The sequence below is a fragment of the Lolium perenne genome, chromosome 5, assembly GCF_019359855.2.
Source record: "Lolium perenne isolate Kyuss_39 chromosome 5, Kyuss_2.0, whole genome shotgun sequence".
Taxonomy (NCBI): domain Eukaryota; kingdom Viridiplantae; phylum Streptophyta; class Magnoliopsida; order Poales; family Poaceae; genus Lolium; species Lolium perenne.
Genome location: NC_067248.2, coordinates 262,166,325 through 262,192,583, shown reverse-complemented (window position 1 = coordinate 262,192,583; position 26,259 = coordinate 262,166,325). Strand labels below are relative to the sequence as shown.

General features: G+C 42.6%; 2 protein-coding genes across 3 annotated transcripts; both read left to right on the top strand.

Annotated features, from left to right (window-relative positions):
• The first annotated feature begins 17,412 nt into the window (after positions 1-17,412).
• LOC127302913 (cysteine--tRNA ligase CPS1 homolog, chloroplastic/mitochondrial) lies at positions 17,413-22,583 on the top strand. 2 transcript variants are annotated; one of them, XM_051333636.2, is made up of 9 exons: positions 17,413-17,862; positions 18,369-18,432; positions 18,576-18,737; positions 19,318-19,488; positions 19,600-19,881; positions 19,960-20,085; positions 21,282-21,482; positions 21,601-21,702; positions 22,243-22,583. In XM_051333636.2, exons 1-9 carry the CDS (start codon positions 17,486-17,488, stop codon positions 22,477-22,479), a joined length of 1,722 nt encoding a protein of 573 aa, XP_051189596.1. In that variant the 5' UTR covers positions 17,413-17,485; the 3' UTR covers positions 22,480-22,583. The 2 variants fall into 2 exon arrangements, with proteins under 2 accessions (XP_051189596.1, XP_051189597.1); XM_051333637.2 differs by lacking the exon at positions 17,413-17,862 and having other exon boundaries at positions 18,392-18,432; positions 18,544-18,737.
• A 145-nt stretch (positions 22,584-22,728) lies between these two features.
• Positions 22,729-25,266, top strand: LOC127302914 (PLASMODESMATA CALLOSE-BINDING PROTEIN 2). The gene is made up of 3 exons (XM_051333638.2): positions 22,729-23,199; positions 23,899-23,932; positions 24,912-25,266. Exons 1-3 carry the CDS (start codon positions 22,872-22,874, stop codon positions 25,084-25,086), a joined length of 537 nt encoding a protein of 178 aa, XP_051189598.1. The 5' UTR covers positions 22,729-22,871; the 3' UTR covers positions 25,087-25,266.
• The last annotated feature ends 993 nt before the right edge of the window (positions 25,267-26,259 follow it).

Genomic DNA, 26,259 nt, shown 5'->3' with positions numbered 1-26,259 from the left:
TTATCACCTCTGATTTGTGTCAATGTTTTATAGCTCATGAGGAAGTATGTGGTGTTTATCTTTCAATCTTGTTGGGCAACTTTCACCAATGGACTAGTGGCTTCATCCGCTTATCCAATAATTTTGCAAAAAGAGCTGGCAATGGGATTCCCAGTCCCAAATTAATTAATAAAAATAGACACTCCTCCATGGTATGTGATTATTGGACGGCACCCGAAGGATTCGGTTAGCCATGGCTTGAGAAAGCAAAGGTGAGGAGGAGTGTCATCATAATAAAACTAAAATAAAAAGGCACTCCTTCATGGTATGAGATTGTTGGCAGGCACCCGAGGATTCGGTTAGCCATGGTTTGTGAAAGAAAGGTTGGAAGGAGTGCCACACAAAAATAAAATAAAATGGGAGCCGCTCTTTGAAGGTTTGTCTGGCAAGGGGGTTAGAGTGCCCACTACCATTCATTGACAACAACAAACACCTCTCAAAATTTTACTTTTATTGCTCTCTATATGTTTTCAAAATCAAAGCTCTAGCACAAATATAGCAATCGATGCTTTCCTCTTTGAAGGACCATTCTTTTACTTTTATTGTTGAGTCAGTTCACCTATTTCTCTCCACCTCAAGAAGCAAACACTTGTGTGAACTGTGCATTGATTCCTACATACTTGCATATTGCACTTGTTATATTACTTTACATTGACAATATCCATGAGATATACATGTTATGAGTTGAAAGCAACCGCTGAAACTTCATCTTCCTTTGTGTTGCTTCAATGCCTTTACTTGAATTATTGCTTTATGAGTTAACTCTTATGCAAGACTTATTGATGCTTGTCTTGAAGTACTATTCATGAAAAGTCTTTGCTATATGATTCATATGTTTACTCATGTCATTTACCATTGCTTTGATCGCTGCATTCATTACATATGCTTACAATAGTATGATCAAGGTTATGATGGCATGTCACTCCAGAAATTATCTTTGTTATCGTTTACCTGCTCGGGACGAGCAGAAACTAAGCTTGGGGATGCTGATACGTCTCCGACGTATCGATAATTTCTTATGTTCTATGCCACATTATTGATGATATCTACATGTTTTATGCATACTTTATGTCATATTTATGCGTTTTCCGGAACTAACCTATTGACGAGATGCCGAAGGGCCAGTTGCTGTTTTCTGCTGTTTTTGGTTTCAGAAATCCTAGTAAGGAAATATTCTCGGAATCGGACGAAATCAACGCCCAGCATCTTAGAATCTCCGGAAGCATCCAGAACACCCGAGAGTCGCCAGAGGGGGGCCACAGGCCCACCAGGAGGGTGGCCGGCGCGGCCTGGGGGTGGCCCGCACCCCCCTATCTCCTCGCCGCCTCTTCGACCCTCTGACGCCGCCTCTTCACCTATATAAAGGTCCTCGACCTAAAACCTCGATACGGAAAAGCCACGGTACGAGAAACCATCCAGAGCCGCCGCCATCGCGAAGCCAAGATCTGGGGGACAGGAGTCTCTGTTCCGGCACGCCGCCGGGACGGGGAAGTGCCCCCGGAAGGCTTCTCCATCGACACCACCGCCATCTTCATCACCGCTGCTGTCTCCCATGAGGAGGGAGTAGTTCTCCATCGAGGCTCGGGGCTGTACCGGTAGCTATGTGGTTCATCTCTCTCCCTATGTACTTCAATACAATAATCTCATGAGCTGCCTTACATGATTGAGATTCATATGATGATGCTTGTAATCTAGATGTCATTATGCTAGTCAAGTGGATTTTACTTATGTGATCTCCGGAGACTCCTTGTCCCACGTGTGTAAAGGTGACAGTGTGTGCACCGTGTGGGTCTCTTAGGCTATATTTCACAGAATACTTATTCACTGTTATGAATGGCGTAGTGAAGTGCTTATTTATATCCCTTTATGATTGCAATGTGTTTTGTATCACAATTTATCTGTGTGCTACTCTAGTAATGTTATTAAAGTAGTTTATTCCTCCTGCACGGTGTAATGGTGACAGTGTGTGCATCGTGTTAGTACTTGGCGTAGGCTATGATTGTGATCTCTTGTAGATTATGAAGTTAACTATTGCTATGATAGTATTGATGTGATCTATGCCTCCTTTCGTAGCGTGAAGGTGACAGTGTGCATGCTATGTTAGTACTCGGTTTGGTTATGTTGATCTGTCATGCACTCTAAGGTTATTTAAATATGAACATCGAATATTGTGGAGCTTGTTGACTCCGGCATTGAGGGTTCGTGTAATCCTACACAGTTAGTGGTGTTCATCATCCAACAAGAGGGTGTAGAGTCTAGCATCTATTTATTTATTCTGTTATGTGATCAATGTTGAGAGTGTCCACTAGTGAAAGTATGATCCCTAGGCCTTGTTCCTAAATACTGCTATCGCTGCTTGTTTACTGTTTTACTGCGTTTCTACTGCCCGCAATATTACCACCATGAACTACACGCCAGCAAGCACTTTTCTGGCACCGTTACTACTGCTCATATACATTCATACCACCTGTATTTCACTATCTCTTCGCCGAACTAGTGCACCTATTAGGTGTGTTGGGGACACAAGAGACTTCTTGCTTTGTGGTTGCAGGGTTGCATGAGAGGGATATCTTTGACCTCTTCCTCCCTGAGTTCGATAAACCTTGGGTGATCCACTTAAGGGAAACTTGCTGCTGTTCTACAAACCTCTGCTCTTGGAGGCCCAACACTGTCTACAAGAATAGAAGCTCCCGTAGACATCATGCATCATGTGCTATATTAGCAAGATGCCCCCCTAGCCACCCACCCTAGCGCTTGTCCACGGATGTAATATCCCAGGTTTAGAGACGATCGAGGGGTAGAATTTAGGAAGGGATGTGCATTACATCGTAAAATCTGGGGAAATTTCACGCTTTTATAGAAAAATTTCATCAAAGGGGGACAAGTTTCTCTCTCGACACCATATAGGATTAGGGTTTCGAGAGTGCGATAAACTTGGAACTCACTAAAATCAATTAGGGTTTTCGAGAAGAGAGGGGAACAAATTCCTTCTCGACTTAAGTTGCATGATTGAATTCCAACTAGATATGTTTGAATTTCAAATTGAAACCTTAATTATGAATATTATAATTCAAATATGGATAAGTCAATAAACAATTGAATAAATAATAATATAAAACAATGGATTATATAATTCAAGCTCATTAGAGAAAACCTTGAGCTTTATTGGTTCACACACATAATGCAAAGTCATTTACAATATCCAAAATTGAATTATAATATTACAACACATTACAGAATTGGATAAAGGAAAAAGGAAAATAAAAGAAATACTAACAGAATTCTAAACTAGACAAGTAAATTTTCATGATTTGCTTGATTAATACTTAAATGATCTTCACTTGGATCATCCAAAGTATCCCTGCAATCAAAAACATGAAACAAAAAGAGAGGTTAGGCCAAGTGGCAAAGCCACTTGGCAAGTTAGTCAAATAAAAATGGAATTTGGTGGATAATACCAAATCTGCCGGGGGGAACAAGACCAAAGGGCCCAAGTTCCAACCTGAGAGCACACAGGCTGCTCACCAGGCTACCTGCATGTTCTCCACACACACAGCCAGGGGTGAAGCACCCAGGAAATGCAGTGTTGTCGACCATAGGAGCAAGGGAGAGGCAGTATATAAACTTTTCATAGCCAAACTCTAGAAATCCATCGACAGGATCTCCAAGGGTAAGAACAGCCAGGGCCTTAGAACAGGAAGAACATGAAGAACACCAAAGCCTTTCTATCCATCCAGAATCATCAAACCATCCAGAACAGTTCCAACAGGAACTGTGCTGTTGAGCAAGTCACAAGGAGAAGCATCACAAGCCAGCAGGAGGAGCAGGGCAAGCTTCACACACCAACCAGAAGCAAATCCTCTACATCAGCAAATAATCTAGGAGCTGGAGTGAGGTATACACAAATGATCATGAGCAAACACATGTTTTGCTCATCAATAAGCATACACATGCATCACAGAAGCAAAGAAGGGTAGAAACCCTGTTTGTATCATCATGTGGCTGCCAAGCCATTTGGTGCTAGCAAACAAGTGATCTAGCTAGAAAGAAATCACCAAGGGAACAATGGTTCTGTCAACACAGTGACATAACCAAAGGAATCCATCATGGATTTATCCTACCTAACCATCCAGATTCACCAAGCACCTACAACTAGCTAAGCCATCAGAATATTGGACATTTATTTATCCAGTATGATTTCAACATCAAATAACCTAGCAACCCATGGAAGACTACCAGGAAAATTGCATAGAAGCATCCATTAAAGGTATGAGCAACCATTTCCAGCAGACTAAGTCTGCTAGGGTCACAACAACTACCTAGCCACACAGAAAAGCCTACTGAAGCATCACATCATCACCCAATAGGGTTCAACATGAGCCAGGGTATCCAACCAGTGGTTGGCATCCCTCTAGCTTCATCAAATCCATCCATGAAATCACCACTGCTAAGCAGTTCACATCATTTATCCATTCAATAAAACATGACTACACAAATAAATGAAACAATTAAGCAAACCATGCACCAGGCCTTGCATTTGATCCAAGGGATCACTGCAAGCAACAACAGGTGTTGGAGCAAGCTAGAGCATGCACCAGCACAGGCTTGAGCACCACACAGATGCAAGGAACAGACCAGAGAGGTATCAATCCGAGCCAATGGCCAAGTATCAAGCAACTGGTGATCATAAGATCACCAGGGTGTGACAAAGCATGCAAAGGCATGCTAGAGCCAAGCCTAGCAGTAACAGCAGTATAAGAATTGAACTCATGCACACACATGAACCAACAGAAGGTCCTGATGATCACAGAATCACCAAAGCCACAGTTAATCAATCATTGTACCATAAGATAATCAAATAGATACATTATAATGGCATGCAGAAGCACACTAACAAGAGATGGAGTTGTCTAGCCAACAATCATGCTCAATAGAGCATTCCGATGAATTACAACTCAATGAACATCACACAGAGGCACTGGTACTTGCATAAATGCAAGGATTCATCATAGAAATCAAGCCAGGGGCAGTTAAATAGTTACACAGCAAAGACATAGCACCATTAGCAGTAACAGGAATAGCCTAGCATGGCAGGAGCATCACATAATGCTCATAAGCAAGTGCTCATGAGTCATAGCAGCACAGAGAGCTAGCACATGAATAATTCAGAGGGAGAAGAGGACCAGCATGGCATAGGTTAGGGTCAGTAAGGCAATCGCATCAGCAGCACACGCACGACAGTAGCAGAGAGCACAGCAGCAGCGGCCAGCAAACCAAAGCAACGACACAGCATGGCATCTCCATGAGGAGAAGCAGCCGCAGCTCAGCTAGAAGGAGGAGGAGAAGAGAAGAGAAGGGGAGGCGTACCTAGAGCAGAGCACCACGGCGTACCCGTGGCGGCGCGGCGGCACAGACCGGGCATGGCAGCGCCAAGCCGCGGCCAAGCCAGGAGTCGTCGGGCGCCAGAGCTCCAGCACCACCACGACGAGGGCATGGCAGCACCACAGCGACTGGGGGCATCGACGAACGGCGAATCGCCATGAATCCATGCGACCCGAGTTGCGGGAGAGTTGAGGACGAACAGAGGCGACCGCGAATCACAGATCGACGTGGATCACTAGATGCACGCCGAGAGGCGGTCAGTTTGCAACCGATCTCATCGCCGGGGATGGCCGGAGTCGGCCGGAATAATTCGGCGACGGCGGTGGCGACAGCGCGTCGCCAGAGAGCGAAGGGTTAGGGTTCGAGGCGACGCGGAGGAGAAGGAGTGGAGTGAGTGACCGCACGGGTCGGTTCGACCCGAGTGGGTCTAACCCAACCCGTTGGGCTCCACTGACAGGTGAGCTGATACGCGTACAACACGCGTCCGTTGAGAACCCCAAGAGGAAGGTGTGATGCGTACAGCAGCAAGTTTTCCCTCAGTAAGAAACCAAGGTTTATCGAACCAGTAGGAGCCAAGAAGCACATTGAAGGTTGATGGCGGCGAAATGTAGTGGGCGCATGATACGTCTCCGACGTATCGATAATTTCTTATGTTCCATGCCACATTATTGATGATATCTACATGTTTTATGCATACTTTACATCATATTTATGCATTTTCTGGAACTAACCTATTAACAAGATGCCGAAGTGCCAGTTGCTGTTTTCTGCTGTTTTTGGTTTTAGAAATCCTAGTAAGGAAATATTCTCGGAATTGGACGAAATCAACGCCCAGGGTCCTATTTTGCCACGAAGCTTCCAGAAGACCGAAGAGTCAACGAAGTGGGGCCACGAGGTGGCCAGGAGGGCAGGCGGCGCGGCCCCACCCTTGGCCGCGCCGACCTGTCTCCTGGGCCCCTCGCGACGCCCCCTGACCTACCCTTCCGCCTATAAATAGCCTTCGTTGCAAAACCCCCAGTACCGAGAGCCACGATACGGAAAACCTTCCAGAGACGCCGCCGCCGCCAATCCCATCTCGGGGGATTCAGGAGATCGCCTCCGGCACCCTGCCGGAGAGGGGAATCATCTCCCGGAGGACTCTACGCCGTCATGGTCGCCTCCGGAGTGATGTGTGAGTAGTTTACCCCTGGACTATGAGTCCATAGCAGTAGCTAGATGGTTGTCTTCTCCTCATTGTGCTTAATTGTCGGATCTTGTGAGCTGCCGAACATGATCAAGATCATCTATCTGTAATGCTATATGTTGTGTTTGTTGGGATCCGATGAATAGAGAATACCATGTTATGTTGATTATCAATTTATATCTATGTGTTGTTTATGATCTTGCATGCTCTCCGTTATTAGTAGAGGCTCTGGCCAAGTTTTTGCTATTAACTCCAAGAGGGGGTATTTATGCTCGATAGTGGGTTCATGTCTCCGTGAATCTGGGGAAGTGACAGAAATCTCTAAGATTATGGATGTGTTGTTGCCACTAGGGATAAAACATTGGTGCTATGTTCGAGGATGTAGTTACTGATTACATTACGCGCAATAGTTAATGCAATTGTCTGTTGTTAGCAACTTAATACTGGAGGGGGTTCGGATGATAACCTGAAGGTGGACTTTTTAGGCATAGATGCATGCTGGATAGCGGTCTATGTACTTTGTCGTAATGCCCAATTAAATCTCACTATACTCATCATAATATGTATGTGCATGGTCATGCCCTCTTTATTTGTCAATTGCCCAACTGTAATTTGTTCACCCAACATGCTGTTTATCTTATGGGAGAGACACCTCTAGTGAACTGTGGACACCGGTCCAATTCTCTATACTGAAATACAATCTACTGCAATACTCGTTCTACTGTTTTCTGCAAACAATCATCATCCACACTAGACATCTAATCCTTTGTTACAGCAAGCCAGTGAGATTGACAACCTCGCTGTTTCGTTGGGGCAAAGTACTTGGTTTGTGTTGTGCAGGTTCCACGTTGGCGCCGGAATCCCTGGTGTTGCGCCGCACTACATCTCGCCGCCATCAACATTCAACGTGCTTCTTGACTCCTACTAGTTCGATAGACCTTGGTTTCTACTGAGGGAAACTTGCCACTGTGCACATCACACCTTCCTCTTGGGGTTCCCAACGGACGCGTGTCGAACGAAAAGACAATACGTCAACCACGCGCATCAAGCAAATTTCTGGCGCCGTTGCCGGGGAGATCAAGACACGCTGCAAGGGGAGTCTCCACATCCCAATCTCTTTACTTTTTTTTGTCTTGCTTTATTTTATTTACTACTTTGTTTGCTGCACTAAATCAAAATACAAAAAAAATTAGTTGCTAGTTTTACTTTATTTGCTATCTTGTTTGCTATATCAAAAACACACAAAAAAAATAGTTACTTGCATTTACTTTACTTATTTCATTATGTTTCCTTTTAATTTTACCGTAAAAAATATGCCGGTAGGGCGCGGGTCTATAATTGAGAGAAATAATATAGAAGAATTTTTCAACCATGTTAGTACCGTTGACGATTTTGAAGATAGACACTTGGTAGATCTTGCTCCTACTTATGAAATTGCTGCTGCTGCTTTAGTTCGCATGTTGGAAACTAAATTTGTTAATCTCAATCCTATAATCCAACACATGTTTCTTACACTTGGTGATATGGAAGAAGGGGAAAAGAAAGATTTTGTTTTAGAAACCCTTCTTAGAGAATTTGGTGGTCTAGCAAGAGAGGCTAGAAAGGTCTTTGCTAAATATAATATGCTTGGTTCTTATACCAATTTTGTTAGTCTCCTTGAAAAGACGGACATGGAGAGAATAAGGTACACTAATAATATTAATGATGGTGGAGAGATCAAAGCACCAATACCATGTAAGCTCCTAGCGATGAACGATGCACTAGAAAATAACTATGCTTGGCTTGTTCCTGAAAATTTGTTTGATGAGAGTAGCAAGCCCAAGACTAATGAAAAGGGAGACGCTAAAACTTATGTATCCAATATACTATGCATGGTTGAGAAAACTCCACACCCCGCTGTAGATGCACCATCCTTCGACAATACTTGATACACACTTTCTGCGCCTAGCTGAAAGGCGTTAAAGAAAAGCGCTTATGGGAGACAACCCATATTTTTACTACAGTACTTTGTGTTTATTTTATGTCTTGGAAGTTGTTTACTACTGTAGCAACCTCTCCTTATCTTAGTTTAGTGTTTTGTTGTGCCAAGTAAAGTCGTTGATAGTAAGGTTCATACTAGATTTGGATTACTGCGCAGAAACAGATTTCTTTGCTGTCACGAATCTGGGCAAAATTCTCTGTAGGTAACTCAGAAAATTATGCCAATTTACGTGAGTGATCCTAAGATATGTACGCAACTTTCATTCAATTTGAGTATTTTCATTTGAGCAAGTCTGGTGCCTCAATAAAATTCGTCAATACGAACTGTTCTGTTTTTGACAGATTCTGCCTTTTATTTCGCATTGCATGTTTTGATATGTTCGATGGATATTTCGATTCCATTGACTTTCAGTAGCTTTGTGCAATGTCCAGAAGTGTTAAGAATGATTATGTCACCTCTGAACATGTATATTTTGATTGTGCACTAACTCTCTAATGAGTTGTTTTGAGTTTGGTGTGGAGGAAGTTTTCAAGGATCAAGAGAGGGAGATGATACAACATGATCAAGGAGAGTGAAAGCTCTAAGCTTGGGGATGCCCCGGTGGTTCACCTCTGCATATATCAAGAAGACTCAAGTGTCTAAGCTTGGGGATGCCCAAGGCATCCCCTTCTTCATCGACAACATTATCAGGTTCCTCCCCTGAAACTATATTTTTATTCCATCACATCTTATGTGCTTTGCTTGGAGCGTCGGTTTGTTTTTGTTTTTTGTTTTGTTTGAATAAAATGGATCCTAGCATTCTTTGTGTGGGAGAGAGACACGCTCCGCTGTAGCATATGGACAAATATGTCCTTAGGCTTTACTCATAATATTCATGGCGAAAGTTTCTTCTTCGTTAAATTGTTGTATGGTTGGAATCGGGAAATGTTGCATGTGGTAGTGTATAAATAAAATACTTGTAGAACATTGAGCTTTGATAACTCGATTCTTTGCAAATGTTTTGAGATATTTAGATGGTAAGGCTTGCTGGATAAATAAGTTAAAATTAGTAGTGGATTGTTGTCTTTAAGCTTGTGCCGTACTACAAACTCTATTTAAATAGTTGAAGGCGTAGTTGGACTTGATAGCTTTCCATGTCTGAGAGTTCATCGTAATAACTAAGTTGTGCTGAAGGTCGAGGGAGCTAGCGGGGTACTTGTGCCACCGTGAACGGCCCTCCTAGGAGTAAATTTTAATCATGCTCTTAATGATGAACCTGCTAGTTGTTTGCAATAAGCTTGTGAGTTCTTTTTGACTAATGTTAAGCTACGGTTTTTGGCACTTCCACCATCCAAATTTGCTAGCCTCTTCGGTACTGTGCATTGCCTTTTGCTCACATTGAGAATTGTGCATACTTCGCCGGTACATCCAAACCCGTGGGAGAACTTTCTCTTGTTCTCCTACACATAAGCCCATACATCTCCTCAAAACAGCCACCATACCTACCTACCACAGCATTTTCATAGCTGTTCCGAGATATATTGCCATGCAACATCCATTTTTACATTACATGCCATGTTGTCATTTATTATTTATATATTGCTTTGCATGATCATATACAGCTGATGTGTGGTGTACCCATGTTACGCTAGATCATTGCACATCCTGCTACACTGGCAGAGGCATACAGTTTCATACATCATGTTTCATTCATTATGAGTTATTTGTACTAAAAAGTGTGTTGTCATATTAGGATGTTGCCCCTAAAAATGAAAAGAGCCGTGGAGGCCATCAAAAAGGAAAAAAAAAGAAGAAGAAAGAAAAAAAATGAAAAGAAAGAAAAAAAGGGAAAAGAAAAAGAAAAAAAAAGAAAAAAAGAGAATAAAGAAAAAGGGGGCAGCATTACTATCTTTTATCCACACTTGTGCTCATGTTTTAGCACCCGCATTATTCATAGTCATCATTTGTGCTCATGTTTAGCACCTACATTCATATGAGAGAGTTTTCATGTTTTACTAGTATAACTATGTGGGGAATTTACACTATAGAACTTGGGTTGTATATTCCAATGATGAGCCTCCTCAAAAGTGCTCTAGGTCTTCGTGAGCAACCAAGTTGGATGCACCCCCACTAGTTCCATTGGAGAGCTTTCATACACATATAGCTCTATGTGCATCCGTTGCATGGCAATCACTACTCCTTGCATAGTTTCGATCATAAGGCTTCCTCTTGTCTAATGGTCATTTACAGCTTTGCAAGCCTTTCTTCCATTTGGCCTTCCAAACCCCCATTAACGTTCTTTATGCCATAACATCTTGGTGCTAATACCAAATGCTTGCGCTCACCGGTTGAGTAGACTTCGAAACAGTTGATTCATGACGTTCATGTTTATGTTTACTTGACTGAATCCTTCTTGTGTTGTGAAAATTTACTTGATGCTTGGAATGAAGGATAGAAATTGTATGCTGAATACTTAATACATCTTTAATGAACTTTGTATGGTTGCATGTCTTTAAAGCAATAGTTCATGAAAACTTCTAGCTTGTCTAACTCTTGCATTATCATCTCTTATATCAATATAGATACTTGCTTTGAATGATTTGATCTCAGCTCATATGCTTTACAATAGTATGATCAAGGTTATGATGGCATGTCACTCCAGAAATTATCTTTGTTTATCGTTTACACCTCGGGACGAGCAGAAACTAAGCTTGGGGATGCTGATACGTCTCCGACGTATCGATAATTTCTTATGTTCCATGCCACATTATTGATGATATCTACATGTTTTATGCATACTTTACATCATATTTATGCATTTTCTGGAACTAACCTATTAACAAGATGCCGAAGTGTCGATTCTTTGTTTCATTGTTTTTGGTTTCAGAAATCCTAGTAAGGAAATATTCTCGGAATTGGATGAAATCAACGCCCAGGGTCCTATTTTGCCACGAAGCTTCCAGAAGACCGAAGAGTCAACGAAGTGGGACCACGAGGTGGCCAGGAGGGCAGGCGGCGCGGCCCCACCCTTGGCCGCGCCGACCTGTCTCCTGGGCCCCTCGCGACGCCCCCTGACCTACCCTTCCGCCTACAAATAGCCTTCGTTGCAAAACCCCCGATGCGAGAGCCACGATACGGAAAACCTTCCCGGAGACGCCGCCGCCGCCAATCCCATCTCGGGGGATTCAGGAGATCGCCTCCGGCACCCTGCCGGAGAGGGGAATCATCTCCCGGAGGACTCTACGCCGCCATGGTCGCCTCCGGAGTGATGTGTGAGTAGTTTACCCCTGGACTATGGGTCCATAGCAGTAGCTAGATGGTTGTCTTCTCCTCATTGTGCTTAATTGTCGGATCTTGTGAGCTGCCGAACATGATCAAGATCATCTATCTGTAATGCTATATGTTGTGTTTGTTGGGATCCGATGAATAGAGAATACCATGTTATGTTGATTATCAATTTATATCTATGTGTTGTTTATGATCTTGCATGCTCTCCGTTATTAGTAGAGGCTCTGGCCAAGTTTTTGCTATTAACTCCAAGAGGGGGTATTTATGCTCGATAGTGGATTCATGTCTCCGTGAATCTGGGGAAGTGACAGAAATCTCTAAGATTATGGATGTGCTGTTGCCACTAGGGATAAAACATTGGTGCTATGTTCGAGGATGTAGTTACTGATTACATTACGCGCAATACTTAATGCAATTGTCTGTTGTTAGCAACTTAATACGGAGGGGTTCGGATGATAACTTTGAAGGTGGACTTTTTAGGCATAGATGCATGCTGGATAGCGGTCTATGTACTTTGTCGTAATGCCCAATTAAATCTCACTATACTCATCATAATATGTATGTGCATGGTCATGCCCTCTTTATTTGTCAATTGCCCAACTGTAATTTGTTCACCCAACATGCTGTTTATCTTATGGGAGAGACACCTCTAGTGAATTGTGGACCCCGGTCCAATTCTCTATACTGAAATACAATCTACTGCAATACTCGTTCTACTGTTTTCTGCAAACAATCATCATCCACACTATACATCTAATCCTTTGTTACAGCAAGCCGGTGAGATTGACAACCTCACTGTTTCGTTGGGGCAAAGTACTTGGTTTGTGTTGTGCAGGTTCCACGTTGGCGCCGGAATCCCTGGTGTTGCGCCGCACTACATCTCGCCGCCATCAACCTTCAACGTGCTTCTTGACTCCTACTGGTTCAATAAACCTTGGTTTCTACTGAGGGAAACTTGCCGCTGTGCGCATCACACCTTCCTCTTGGGGTTCCCAACGGACGCGTGTCGAACGAAAAGACAATACGTCAACCACGCGCATCAACGCAACACCAGGGATTCCGGCGCCAACGTGGAACCTGCACAACACAACCAAAGTACTTTGTCCCAACGTAACAGTGAGGTTGTCAATCTCACTGGCTTGCTGTAACAAAGGATTAGATGTATAGTGTGGATGATGATTGTTCGCAGAAAACAGTAGAACAAGTATTGCAGTATATTGTATTCGATTAAAAGAATGGACCGGGGTCCACAGTTCACTAGAGGCGTCTCTCCGATAAGAATAAGCATGTTGGGTGAACAAATTACAGTTGGGCAATTGACAAATAAAGAGGGCATGACCATGCACATACATGATATGATGAGTATAGTGAGATTTAATTGGGCATTACGACAAAGTACATAGACCGCTATCCAGCATGCATCTATGCCTAAAAAGTCCACCTTCAGGTTATCATCCGAACCCCTTCCAGTATTAAGTTGCAAACAACAGACAATTGCATTAAGTATGGTGCGTAATGTAATCAACAACTACATCCTTGGACATAGCATCGATGTTTTATCCCTAGTGGCAACAGCACATCCACAACCTTAGAACTTTCTATCACTGTCCCAGATTTAATGGAGGCATGAACCCACTATCGAGCATAAATACTCCCTCTTGGAGTTACTAGCAAAAACTTGGCCAGAGCCTCTACTAATAACGGAGAGCATGCAAGATCATAAACAACACATAGGTAATAGATTGATAATCAACATAACATAGTATTCTCTATCCATCGGATCCCAACAAACACAACATATAGCATTACAGATAGATGATCTTGATCATGTTAGGCATCTCACAAGACCCGACAATGAAGCACAATTAGGAGAAGACGACCATCTAGCTACTGCTATGGACCCATAGTCCAGGGGTGAACTACTCACTCATCACTCCGGAGGCGACCATGGCGGTGAAGAGTCCTCCGGGAGATGATTCCCCTCTCCGGCAGGGTGCCGGAGGCGATCTCCTGAATCCCCCGAGATGGGATTGGCGGCGGCGGCGTCTCTGGAAGGTTTTCCGTATCATGGTTCTCGGTACTGGGGGTTTTGCGACGAAGGCTTTAAGTAGGCGGAGGAGATAGGTCAGGAGGCATCACGGGGGCCCCACACAACAGGCCGGCGCGGCTAGGGCTTGGGCCGCGCCGCCCTGGTGTCTGGCCACCTCGTGGCCCCACTTCGTATCCTCTTCGGTCTTCTGGAAGCTTCGTGGAAAAATAGGCCCCTGGGCGTTGATTTCGTCCAATTCCGAGAATATTTCCTTACTAGGATTTCTGAAACCAAAAACAGCAGAAACAAAGAATCGCTCTTCGGCATCTTGTTAATAGGTTAGTGCCGGAAAATGCATAAATATGACATAAAGTATGCATAAAACATGTAGATATCATCAATAATGTGGCATGGAACATAAGAAATTATCGATACGTCGGAGACGTATCATGAGCCCAGGGGCAAAACTGTCATTTTCCCAATTTTGTGAAAAACATAAACTTTGAATAAAGATAGAAAATAGTTAAGAGCTCCAAAAAAATAAATAAAATATGTAAACCACTCAGAATAAAATTCTCTATCATAATAAAATATGAATGGAATTTTTTGAGACAATTAAAAAATTGAGTCATAATTAAATGCAAGAAAGGAATATTTGAATCATTAAAAATCACACCTTATATTTTTAATGATAAAATGAGTCCATAAATCCTTTTGGACTTAAAAACACCTTGGCAACATTCCAAGGTAGTATTTACCTTAAACAGAGTATCCCTAAATTATTCTTAATAAACACCTCTTACATGAAATAATAAAGCATCGAGAAGGGGGGGAACAAAACCCTAAAATCTGAAAGCATGCATAATTGCTTCTTTAACCATTGCCCTTATCGCACAATGATGCTATCTTTCAGCAACAGAGGATAAGGGTCAGTCCACACCATCGAACTGCAACACTTTGCAGTCTTCAGGCAAGTTCATCGCTTGCTCATGTCATTTGAGTATTTTTACCAAATTACTTGCAAAGTATTATACTTATCACTCTTGCATGAAAAGCAAAAGTACTATTTTCATAACTATGAATATGACTATGTGGTGGGCAATGGAACCATGGTATGTGTTGATATGGTGGAGGTTCCATTGCAGTGGGTTTATATCCATCTAGGATTAAACAACAAATGTCGTCCAGTGATTCTTGTGCCGTAAAACTCGTGTTAACCATAAGATCTGGAGTGGGACAGAGTAGTCAATTGTAATTCCACCTCTCGTTCATCAATGGATGCGCTTATCGTAGTCACTTGATCTAGAGAAGGACAAGCGGAGTGGTTGGGGAGCCCCAAGTCCCCACGGTAATGCGGTCTATGATGGGTTGCATCTACCGGCGAAGGAATTTATGGTAGAGCCCTGAATTGTCGTCGTGGTCGGGGGCTATCCTTAATTGGTATAAATGCACCGCGAGGACCCATGGTCGGGGATTGGAACAAAGGGTGGGTGTTTGAGGTAGCGGAGGAGTATGATTGGCTAAGACCTTATACCAGGCCTCACACCAACGAAAGTGTGGACGGGAAAGCTGCCCGGTTGGCACCAAGGTTAAGATCTCTTATGGGTAAAGCAACACACCTCTGCAGAGTGTAATGAATCGTGACCTGTCACTCCCTGTTCCGGGATTTGGAACTGCGAACGCTGCCGGAAAGGAACTCTATGAAGTTCTAGTAAATCAGTGAAGGATGACAGACATAGTTCTTCTTGATAAAAGCAATCTTTTGAAGAAATGGTTATTAAAACATGCATTGGTATTAGACTTTCTGGTCTAATATCGTAGTTAGTGCATAAAACACCTCTTTCCTAATATGAACTTGTTGAGTACACTCGTACTCATACCTCTTATAATCCCCTACTTAGATTGCCTGAATCATCTTGAGGAGGACACCGACGACCAAGAAGGAGCAGATGGAATCTGCTATGAAGAGCCAGACCTCTCCGGAGGTGTAGAAGGAGTAGACTACCTTATAGTCTACGGAGCCGGGGACGGTTCCGAAGGAGAACAAGTCTAGGATCATGGAGTCGCAGTAGTAACCGAGCAGTGCGAACACTCCAGTACTTCACTGCTCGAGTAGAATAAATGTATGACCTGCTAAGACTATTATATTGTAAGCTAAGTCGGGTTCACCTGGAACCCAGGAGTATTCCTCTCTGGACCCAGGAGGAACTCCGTGATGATATGTATATATGGTTTGTAATAATAAATGAATGAGTTATGGACCAGCTATGTTCTGTTGTACTACTCTGAGGGATGTAATATTTGCGGATTGGTACTTCGTGAATGTGTTATATCAACGACTGGCATACTACAACATGCAGTGGTATGAAGGGTCACCACATGTTTCCTCTCAAAGCACAAGTTTGGCCTCGATGGCTGCACAGTCATCAACGTCTTCTTTAGGCACCGTGGTGTGCAATCTGCTATATTTTTTCTCCTTCATCTGGAATACGCCCGCAACCTAGCCTTCAACCACCTCGTCCTATTGTCCAAGAGAGAGGTTGATCCCAAGCCTCTTGTTGTCTAGCAGTCATCCGTTCATCTCCAAGACGCCGAAAACCTCGCCACCCAAGTGAGCTCTATCAAAGGAGACCATGTCTCTCAATCCGAAAACAATCTCACCCAATTTCTTTCTTTATGGCATAAAGGTGGGATTATTCTTCGTTTATCATAAGGAAAGGGACGCAATAGGGGGCTGCATACTACAATGTTTGTTACAATTAACTTTGGCCACTTCCGCAACATCTATTTCCTTTTCCGCCTCTCACGACCACGTATTTCCCGCTCCAGTACGGCTAAGGATCCATATAACTCCTACAAAAATAAATTCGAAGACATCAAAAGTTGAAGACACCAACAAGATCTCATCTGTGACAACTAATTATCATGTGCTTCTATTCATAATAGATCAACTTCATGTACAAAATTTAACTTGCGATTCACATAGGCAATTTGGAATAATCCAGCTACTAAATAATGTTAAAAGAAGCCAAAAGCTAAAAGCCTAAAAAGGACTAACTAAACACCCAAAATTATTTGGGTAAAAAGAATGTTTACAATTATTTTAGCCCAAAATTAGGCAACTTGAGGTAATTTTGCTCTTAAACGTGGTAATTATATAAAAATAGATCAGAAATAGCTAATTTACTTGGGCTAGTTTAATTCCCATTTTTTCCTAAACATTAGTGTATTTTTTAAAACTCCAATACTCTATCCATACCTAGTGAATTGGGGATTGGATTTTACAAGAATTAAGTGCAGGTAGAGCTTTCACCTAGTAAAAATTAAGTGCAGGTAGAGCTTTCACCTAGTACTTTAGCCAGTTATCCCACTAATTTTCACAAAACTCTAGTACCCAAACCAGCCTTGAAAATCTTCTTTCCTTAATAAAAAGTAGAACAAAAAATAAATAAAATCGGAATATGACTTTGTGCGAGACATAATGGGGACATATGATACACGACGAAGATCAAATAATCCAGGAAGATTAGAAGAAAAAAAAAGAATCAGAAAAACGCTATCCTACTGCCCCTCGCGCGCGCGCCCGCTGTCTTCACGACCCATCATGGCGGCGGCGGCGGCGAGGCGCGCCGCCACCGGCCTCTTCCCCCTGCTCCTCTCCTCGCCATCCCGAGCTCGACCACGCTACAGGGAGTCCCTAACCCTGCCCGCTCTCCTCCGCCCCCGCCGCCTCCCTCCCCACCCCTCCAGGCCCTTCTTTTGCTCCGCGGCCCTCTCCTCCCCCGCCGGCGCCGCCTCGAACGGCGCGGCCGCGGATAGTCCCCCGGACCTGCACCTGTACAACACGAAGTCGAGGAAGAGGGAGCCGTTCCGGCCGCGGGCGCCCGGCGAGGTCGGCATGTACGTCTGCGGCGTCACGCCCTACGACGACAGCCACATCGGCCACGCCCGCGCCTACGTCGCCTTCGACGTCCTCTTCAGGTGCGTCCATTAGCGCTTCAGGTTGGGCATTTGCTAATTCCGTAGCTGTTTCGATTTGCTCGTCTGTGTGTGTACCGGTGTGTTCGTGTGGGTAAAATGATGGAAACTGGAGACGATTTCGCAACTGTAACTGTAGCATTAATACTAGCACTAAATTAGATTTGAGACGCAAATCTGTCATTTGGTTGTTACCAATGGGCACACATTTGTGATATAACCAGCTCAGTTTCGGCAGTCTTGACAATAACACTACTTTTTTTTGCGGGGAATTAACACTATATACTGGGCTGTAATGGTTCTTTTATTTGTCTAAACTTGAATATAATTTAGCTATGGGATTATGCACCACTGACTGGTATTCGAAAACGCTATGTTTGCAATGCCGCCATAGAACATATAGTCATGCATTGTTTTTTGTTTAGAATGTTTTTCCTGATAGGAGATAGAAAGAACTGTATATGCTTATCTTTTTTTTTTCTCATGACACGTACTTATGTTCATGTTAGGTACTTGCATTATTTGGACTACAAAGTACGCTATGTTCGGAACTTCACTGACATCGATGACAAGGTGATTTTCGGTTTGTTTCTCATACGAGTAATTCTGGTTTCTTAGTTTTTCTAGACCTGTTTTACCTGGAAAAGTAGAAAGAAAATTTAAACACGGACTGCATCTGCACAGGAAACCTGAGTTGCACTTCTGGAATTCTGTAGATAATTGCAAGAGCTAACCAGTTGGGGGAAGATCCTTTTAGCTTGAGCAAAAGATACTCTGATGATTTCCTCTCGGACATGGCCAATCTTCAATGCCTGCCACCATCTGTGGAGCCCCGTGTTTCAGATCACATTGATCAGATTGTAAACATGATTAAACAGGTAAGCTGTACCTTTAGTTTGCCTCATTGGTGTCTTGTCTGCAGTACTTTATTTTACACGGAGTATTATACAGTTATGTTTTTTGTTATTTTCGTTTGTTTTCCTACTGCCTTTTGCAATAGCCTCATTAGGTGGATTTGGTTTCACATTTGGGTGAAATGCCCTTGTTTGACATACTCTTATCCAGACGCATTTGGGGTTCACTTTTAAGTGGGTTTTCATGTTTGCCGGATAGTAAAAATAGAGTTCATGTACAAAGGACATCCTTTGTGAAAGTAGGTTGTTATCATGACAACTTAATTTGCCATTCCGTTTAGTACACTCGTATCTTCATTTATGTAAAGAACAACCACAGACTTCCCACATGTATATGGCAATGTTGGATGTGATGTATCCTACATATGTGGCTGTGGACATTGTTACTGTTGATATGAGTTGTGGTGCTTATATAATGTGCTTACAAAAATCCAAAATAAGTGGCACACTTTAAGTTCTCATATTTTCAGAGTGTCAATGTTGTCATAATAGAGTTTTTTCTTCTGGTTTTGACTTTCTTTTTTCCGCTAATTTTCTTGAACAGATCATCGATAATGGTTGTGCATATGTAGTAAATGGGGATGTTTATTTCTCTGTTGACAACTTTCCTGAATATGGGAAGTTGTCTGGTCGAAAACTAGATGATAATAGAGCTGGTGAAAGGGTTGCAGTTGACGAGAGAAAGAAAAACCCAGCTGATTTTGCTCTATGGAAGGTAATGCACGTCCTCATTTCCATTATGTAGATTTTATTGTGTCTGCTTTCTTAAAAGATGGTTAAGACATTGAGTTCAGCACCAAGTTAGTTGATTCTGTGTGAACTGTAGGCTGCAAAAGACGGGGAGCCATGGTGGGATAGCCCTTGGGGGCCGGGTAGACCAGGATGGCACATCGAATGCAGTGCCATGAGTGCACAATATTTGGGCAATTCTTTTGACATACATGGTGGCGGGGAAGACCTGATATTTCCACACCATGAGAATGAAATCGCACAAAGCTGTGCAGCATGCTGTGACAGCAGCATAAATTACTGGGTGCACAATGGTTTTGTCAATGTAAATGGCCAGAAAATGTCTAAATCGCTTGGTAACTTCATCACTATACGCAAGGTAATGGCTTGACTACTTTATTACTTTCTTTTCCAAATAAGTATACCCTGCTTTCTCAAATATTGCCAACCTTTTCAGGTTATAGAGCTGTACCACCCACTTGCCCTGAGGATGTTTTTACTTGGTACTCACTACAGGGCCCCGATCAACTACACAGTTGAGCAGCTTAATGTTGCATCAGATAGATTGTACTACACTTACCAGGTATATTCTATTGTAATGGCTTCATGCTATTGCTATGTTTTGCTACTATGTTCACATGAACTGCTTACATGCCGAATAACAGGTTTTGCGTATACTATTGCTGGTGGGTCTCTGTGGATGTTAGGGTAGAATGGCATTAACAAGTAAAAGAACGCTAAGACAATTTGGATTATTTTCTTGTAAATCATATGCGTCTGTTCTATGTGAGGATCACTTTCGTTGGCTGCCGGAAGCCTGGAACCTTTCAGGCTTTCATATTTTGCGTTTTCCTATAATAAGCATGTGTACATATTCCAAAAGTGACCATTCTACTGAGAAAAGTAATTCCAGTAAACCTTAAAATGGCATGCACAAAAGGGGCACTGTTATTCTTAAGCCAACATACTTGTGTATCTGGAGGTAAATTTAGTTACTTGTTTCACGAATTAATTAGACACACTATGCTGCTTTCTCACATTCTTGAAACAGAGCGGTAGTATGATTTCGGTACTAATTCTGCTGTACAACTGTCAATAACTGAATACTCATTACTCAACCTGGACTAGCTTATGAGATTGTCACTGGATCTTGTTACCCCAGTTAGAACTTTTGATCTGAACTTCTTCTGGCCTAGTCTGCTGTAATCTGAAGAACTACTGCTTTCCTAAACTGATATTATTTTATATAGTTTGACCTATGTGTTTTTTTCCTGGCTGCTTAGAAGTGGCGATATATCTGCCCAAAATTTCAAGTTATTAATTATTCCAGCAATAGTCTTGTTTCTACTGCACAGTGTCACTCAATACAGTGGCGAAGCTAAGGCTGTGTAGTCAACTTTTGAGCAAAACCTTTAAAGATAAGTAAAAAAAATCATGTACAAATTCACGAATTAATACAGCATTTAGATATGAAATATGAATAGCATTTCATTTATAATTGACATTACAGGTTTATACTTCTGGCACCGCCACTGAATCGACAGCGTTGGTTTTTAGTCAATAGAGTACAGCAGTAGTCGATGTGCGTGGCTGAAGTTAGTTAGTTTCTGTATTCATGCCTGAGACTAGGAATGTGCCTCTTCTGCCTGAATAATCGTTACTTTTAACCGGTGGTGGCACTGAAAGTTACGTTTCACCATTCTTGTTATTTCGTGGGGAATATTTCAGTGTGATTACTTGTAATTAGTGGGCTTATGATGGATTATTTCCTATTCACAGACATTAAGGGATTGTGAAGTAAGTACCCAGCAGGACCAGAGCAACAGTGGAGATTCATTACCTTATACTACCACACAATGCATTGAGAAGCTTCACAGAGAATTTGAGACTTCAATGTCTGATGATCTACATACTACAGTGGCACTAGCTGCTATTTCCGAGCCACTGAAAGTAATGAATGATTTGCTGCATACTCGTAAGGTAAAGTCAATGATAAACTTGTGGAGGTACATACGTTTTAGATACACTATTTAGGTAGTGTCTGTGTTCTAACGCTGAGGTACCTACTTGTCTTGACTTTCCTCTGGTGTTTGATCAGGGAAAGAAGCAGGAAAAACGTTTGGAATCGCTTTCTGCCTTGGAAGAGAAAATAAGGATGGTGCTTTCTGGTCTCGGGTTGATGCCTTCAAGTTACTACGAGGTGAGTGCCATGTTTTGTTAACAGAAAACACGTTGTTGGCTAATGTACTGCCTTTTCCGCTGATGAACATCCTTCTGTCCTTTAGAGGACCATCATTCATCACTGTTATAGTCTTTCCCAGTCAATATATTCTGAGTTCCATGTTCTGCAATGTAGTATTCATGCTGGTCATATAGATCCAACTCTGAAAACTGCTAAGCAGAGCTTGGTAAGTAAATGCAGTAATGGCATCCTGATGCTCACCTTTGAACCTTATTCATGATTGAGGATGCAAAGGGTAACTCTGTTGAATAGCTCAGGAGAAGCAATTCACGTCAGTAACTTGTGTTTGCTTGATAAATGAAAGGGAATAAGGAAATAAAGTACAGTTAGTGATCGCTGGTTCAAGTTCTGAAGTCATTTATCTAACAATAGAAGCCATGAAAAGATATAATGGTAGTGTAGCTTTGTCCCTTGTCACAAAGCTGTAACTGCATTTTGCACCGTTAAATTCGAAACATCTTTTTTTACTGCACTAAAACGACGACCTTGTCTTGTCAGGCCCTGCAGCAGCTGAGGGAGAAGGCGCTGCGAAGAGCGTCCATCACCGAGGAGCAGGTTCTACAGAAGATCGAGGAGAGGACCTCGGCGAGGAAGGCGAAGCAGTACGCGAGGTCGGACGAGATCAGGGACGAGCTGGCCGCCCTGGGGATCGCCCTCATGGATGGACCCGACGGGACCGCCTGGAGGCCTTCCGTGCCGTCCTCCGAGCAGGCGGTGGTCGCCAGCAGCACATGACCAGCGCGCAACCCATGGGCTTGCTTGAGCGTCTTTGACAGTTTTGACAAATTAATCAGTGGCTCATTTATTTTGGTTATCGACGTGTTTATGTTGTTCTGAAAGGTTGTCATGAATTAGAAAACATGGGAGCTCAGCTGAGCTAGCGCTAGCACACGGAGAGCTACATGGCTAAGTAATACGGAGAGCTACACAGATAAGCAACGACGGATTCGATTCGAAAGTAGTGGGAGGAAGGGACAGAAAGTCTGAAAGTAGCAGCTTCTCCGAAGAGATAGAGGGAGATCCTCGTCCTCCTTGCTGCTCCCATCATCTTGCTTTCTCACGTATATATTCCCGTCCCCACCACATTCCGACCGACCTTCACTTCCTCATCTCTACTTCTCCCCCACATGCGTCGCCGGCGCTTCTCCGTGCAGGCGCTCCTGTGGCTGGCCTCGGCGTGGGCGCTGCTGGTCGCCGGCGGCGCGTCGGCGACGTGGTGCATCGCGCGCAGCGGGGCGCCGACGAAGACGCTGGTGGCGGGGCTGAACTACGCGTGCAGCCCGGCGGGCGGCGCCGACTGCGCGCCCATCCAGGCCGGCTCCGGCCTCTGCTTCCTCCCCAACACCCTCGCCGCGCACGCCTCCTACGCCTACAACTCCGCCTTCCAGCGCTCCGGTGCCGCGCCCGGCGCCTGTGACTTCGCCGGCACCGCCACCATCACGATCACGGACCCCAGTAAGTTTTACTCACTCACTCGCAGAGCTTAGCTTAGCTTGTTCCTTCCTTCTCTCTCACGCATGCATGCAATGCTGTCTCTTTCGCTTTTGCTTTGTTTGCTCGACTGGCTAGTGTAGCTTTTGCTTTCTTCGCTTCGTTGGTAGTGGCGCGAATGCTTTTCTTTTTTGACCCTCTGCCTAATTTGTGGAATCTCAGGTTTCTTTCTCGATGTTCTTATACTGGTAGTAGGGACAAATCTCGTGGTTTCCTTTGCATTAGGAACTTTAGTTTGCTTTAATCTCATCTGATACGATAGGGTCAAAAGCATTCTACACGACATGGTGATTCACAGGCACTAGAGAAATAAGGCCCCCGGTTTACAGTTTGTTGATGCAGCAACCGGGAGAGCAGCCATAGTAGACGTGGTTTCCCTGCTCACTCACTCATGAGCAGTTGTTTGTGTTACACATATACTTAACGTGATCGTGTCAGTCTCGCCATGATTTACTGATATTTATCAAATATCCTGCTTATGACCAATGTACATGCATTGCTTATTTTTTACCATGTTCGTAATTAAACCCAGCTTTCAGGGCTATCTAACCCATGAAAGGGAAAAACAAAAGCTTTCGGGGCTACTTCAGAATGATTTTTTTTTATAGCCGTAGTTATCTGGAGATTTTGTTAACTTCTACTAATTCAGTATTCACATTTCAGGTTACGGATCATGCACATACCCTGCATCTCCAAGGTACATCCCTGAGTACTACTTGATTACATCAGCACAACTGCTGGAACAATTAAATCAGAAGAATGACTGCGATAGCATGCTGAATTTCTAGTTCATCGATTCACTCAGAACATGTGTCCTACAATCCGCTGCATCTAAAAGACAATAATCTTCAGAAGATGAAATTAGAAAATGTCAATCATTTTCATAGGGTAGTTTCATCTTGGATATTCTGATTTTTCGTATGCCCAGTTCTCGTATAACACACAATATTGTGAGATGTTTACTTAGACTCGTGGTTGCTGAAATTCGTTGTACCAATTTTATTTATAATTTACAGGGCAATATCTCGATGGAAATATATAAAGGCTAATTGGCCAACATATAAAATAGAAAAAGGTGATTAGGAAGCAACATTATTACAGCACCCCTCACTGTAAAACATAACATTAATTACTTTCAAAAATCAGTTTAGCTTGAAAATAATAAACCCTACATGGATGAATTGATAAACTTAAGCATGTTCATATTTGTAGGAAGACATGGATCTAAATTGTTGGAGGAATTCATTATAGTTAAATTTCAATGTCTGAAACTCTTAATCTCTTGTGGAACATGTAACTGGTACATAGTTTAGTTTCTCCTTCAGCATAGTTCTTTGTTGGCAAATATTGCTAGGGATCTTCAGGTCACAACATGTGGTTCAGTCTTAGTTGACGTTATTTTATTTTACTTTCAACACATCAGAAAAGTTAAAACATTTCCCACAAAAAGAAGCAAAGATAAAATATAGTTGAACAAGGATCATGATATAAATTTAAGCGAAAGGACAACAAAAATTGAGGCTAAAAACATATGCAGTATATTTATATAATAAGAAATATTTGCATTTAATGTTTTTGTGTAGCTACAAATTCACATAGTTTCGTGATGTCATTCTATTATATGCCCAAGAGAATCCAGTAAGACGCTAATGAGCATGTTGACTTCTGATATGCAGCGCCGCCAGGTCAGGTTCGACCACATCTCGACCACCTCCGGGAACTAGCAACGACGATAGCAACCAACCTGACCTTGGCCCCGATTCTGAAGCTGAAACTCGCGTTGCCGTGGGAGGCGCCACATCCTTCATGTCTCTTGCCCTGTCCTGTTTCGTGTATCTGCACCTGCGGTGATGGTGGGCAGTATGGACCGCATAGTTAGAGCATCAGAGTCACGTTGTGAGAAAGCACCACATTTTTGTTTATGGGGAAATTTTAGTGATCAATGGTTAGCTTTTGTAACCTGCCTGTTCAAGCAAAAGGGCTAGAGTGGCAGATATTTCAGTTATGTTGATTCAGTTGGATGTTCATTCAGGTTATGTGTTTTCCGGTTTAATTTTGTTATCGCTTCTTTTCGAGAATGCGCTGCGAACTGCAAAAATTTGCTTTCTGCATTCATGTTTGCTTAAAATGTTACTCATAGTTTTAAATAGCAGGCTATAACCTCGGCACGTCTCGCTATAGCTAAGTTAAATGAGATCATGTTCAATTGTCTGCTATAGCATCGCTACAGCTGTTTTGGTGGGTTGCCGCTATTTGTCATAGCCGGTACTTTAAAACACTTGTTACTCCTTGGCATACAAACATGATTATAGGATGTATTTTTTTAGGTTCTACTTGGACTTTGGATTGAAGGATTTTTGGAGAAATACAATTTATTGGAAAAATTCCTATGGTGCATTGTGAATTCTAGGATCGGTTTTAAAACTTTGGATAATTTGATGCTTCTTTTTCTTTTCACCTAAATCTCATGTTCTTGCCAAATATTATCTACCGTGCGCAGCTCGGACCATGTACTATGTTCAGCTGACGCAGACTCGATGCTTAGTATTCAAATAAAAAAGTATTCTCTTAAGCTATTGCTTAGTATTCAAATAAAAATGTATTCTCTTAAGCTATTGGCCGCTCAATAAAAAGTATTCTCTGTTGGAAAAAAATATTCTCTGTGATGAATCTCTTAATACTTAAGCTATTGCTTACTGACATTCATTGATAGGGAAAAAAATCGACTCATTGGTAACAAATGTATTCCATAATACATTCCATAATACTTTGGGTTAAATGCAATTTTGGTCCCTCAAGTGTTTCAAAAATCTAATTTTGGTCTTTCAACTCTATTTTGGTCTAAATCTGACATCAAACTCTTAATTAAGTTCAATTTTGGTCCTACATCGGTTTAATGATGGCTGACCGGTTTTTTAGTCTCCTTTTCACCATCATGGACAAAATTGGCCGATTTTAATCTACGTGTAATCATTTATCCTCACCCAACAAAGATAAGAAATCTCCTTGCCCTAATACATATGT

Coding starts and splice junctions, on each gene's coding strand:
- LOC127302913 (XM_051333636.2), top strand. CDS start 17,486: ATGGCGGCGGCGGCGGCGAGGCGCGCCGCCACCGGCCTCTTCCCCCTG. Junction 18,433..18,575: donor TCACTGACATCGATGACAAG/GTGATTTTCGGT, acceptor GGAATTCTGTAG/ATAATTGCAAGAGCTAACCA. Junction 21,483..21,600: donor ATTTGCTGCATACTCGTAAG/GTAAAGTCAATG, acceptor GTGTTTGATCAG/GGAAAGAAGCAGGAAAAACG.
- LOC127302914 (XM_051333638.2), top strand. CDS start 22,872: ATGCGTCGCCGGCGCTTCTCCGTGCAGGCGCTCCTGTGGCTGGCCTCG. Junction 23,200..23,898: donor CATCACGATCACGGACCCCA/GTAAGTTTTACT, acceptor TTCACATTTCAG/GTTACGGATCATGCACATAC. Junction 23,933..24,911: donor ACATACCCTGCATCTCCAAG/GTACATCCCTGA, acceptor TCTGATATGCAG/CGCCGCCAGGTCAGGTTCGA.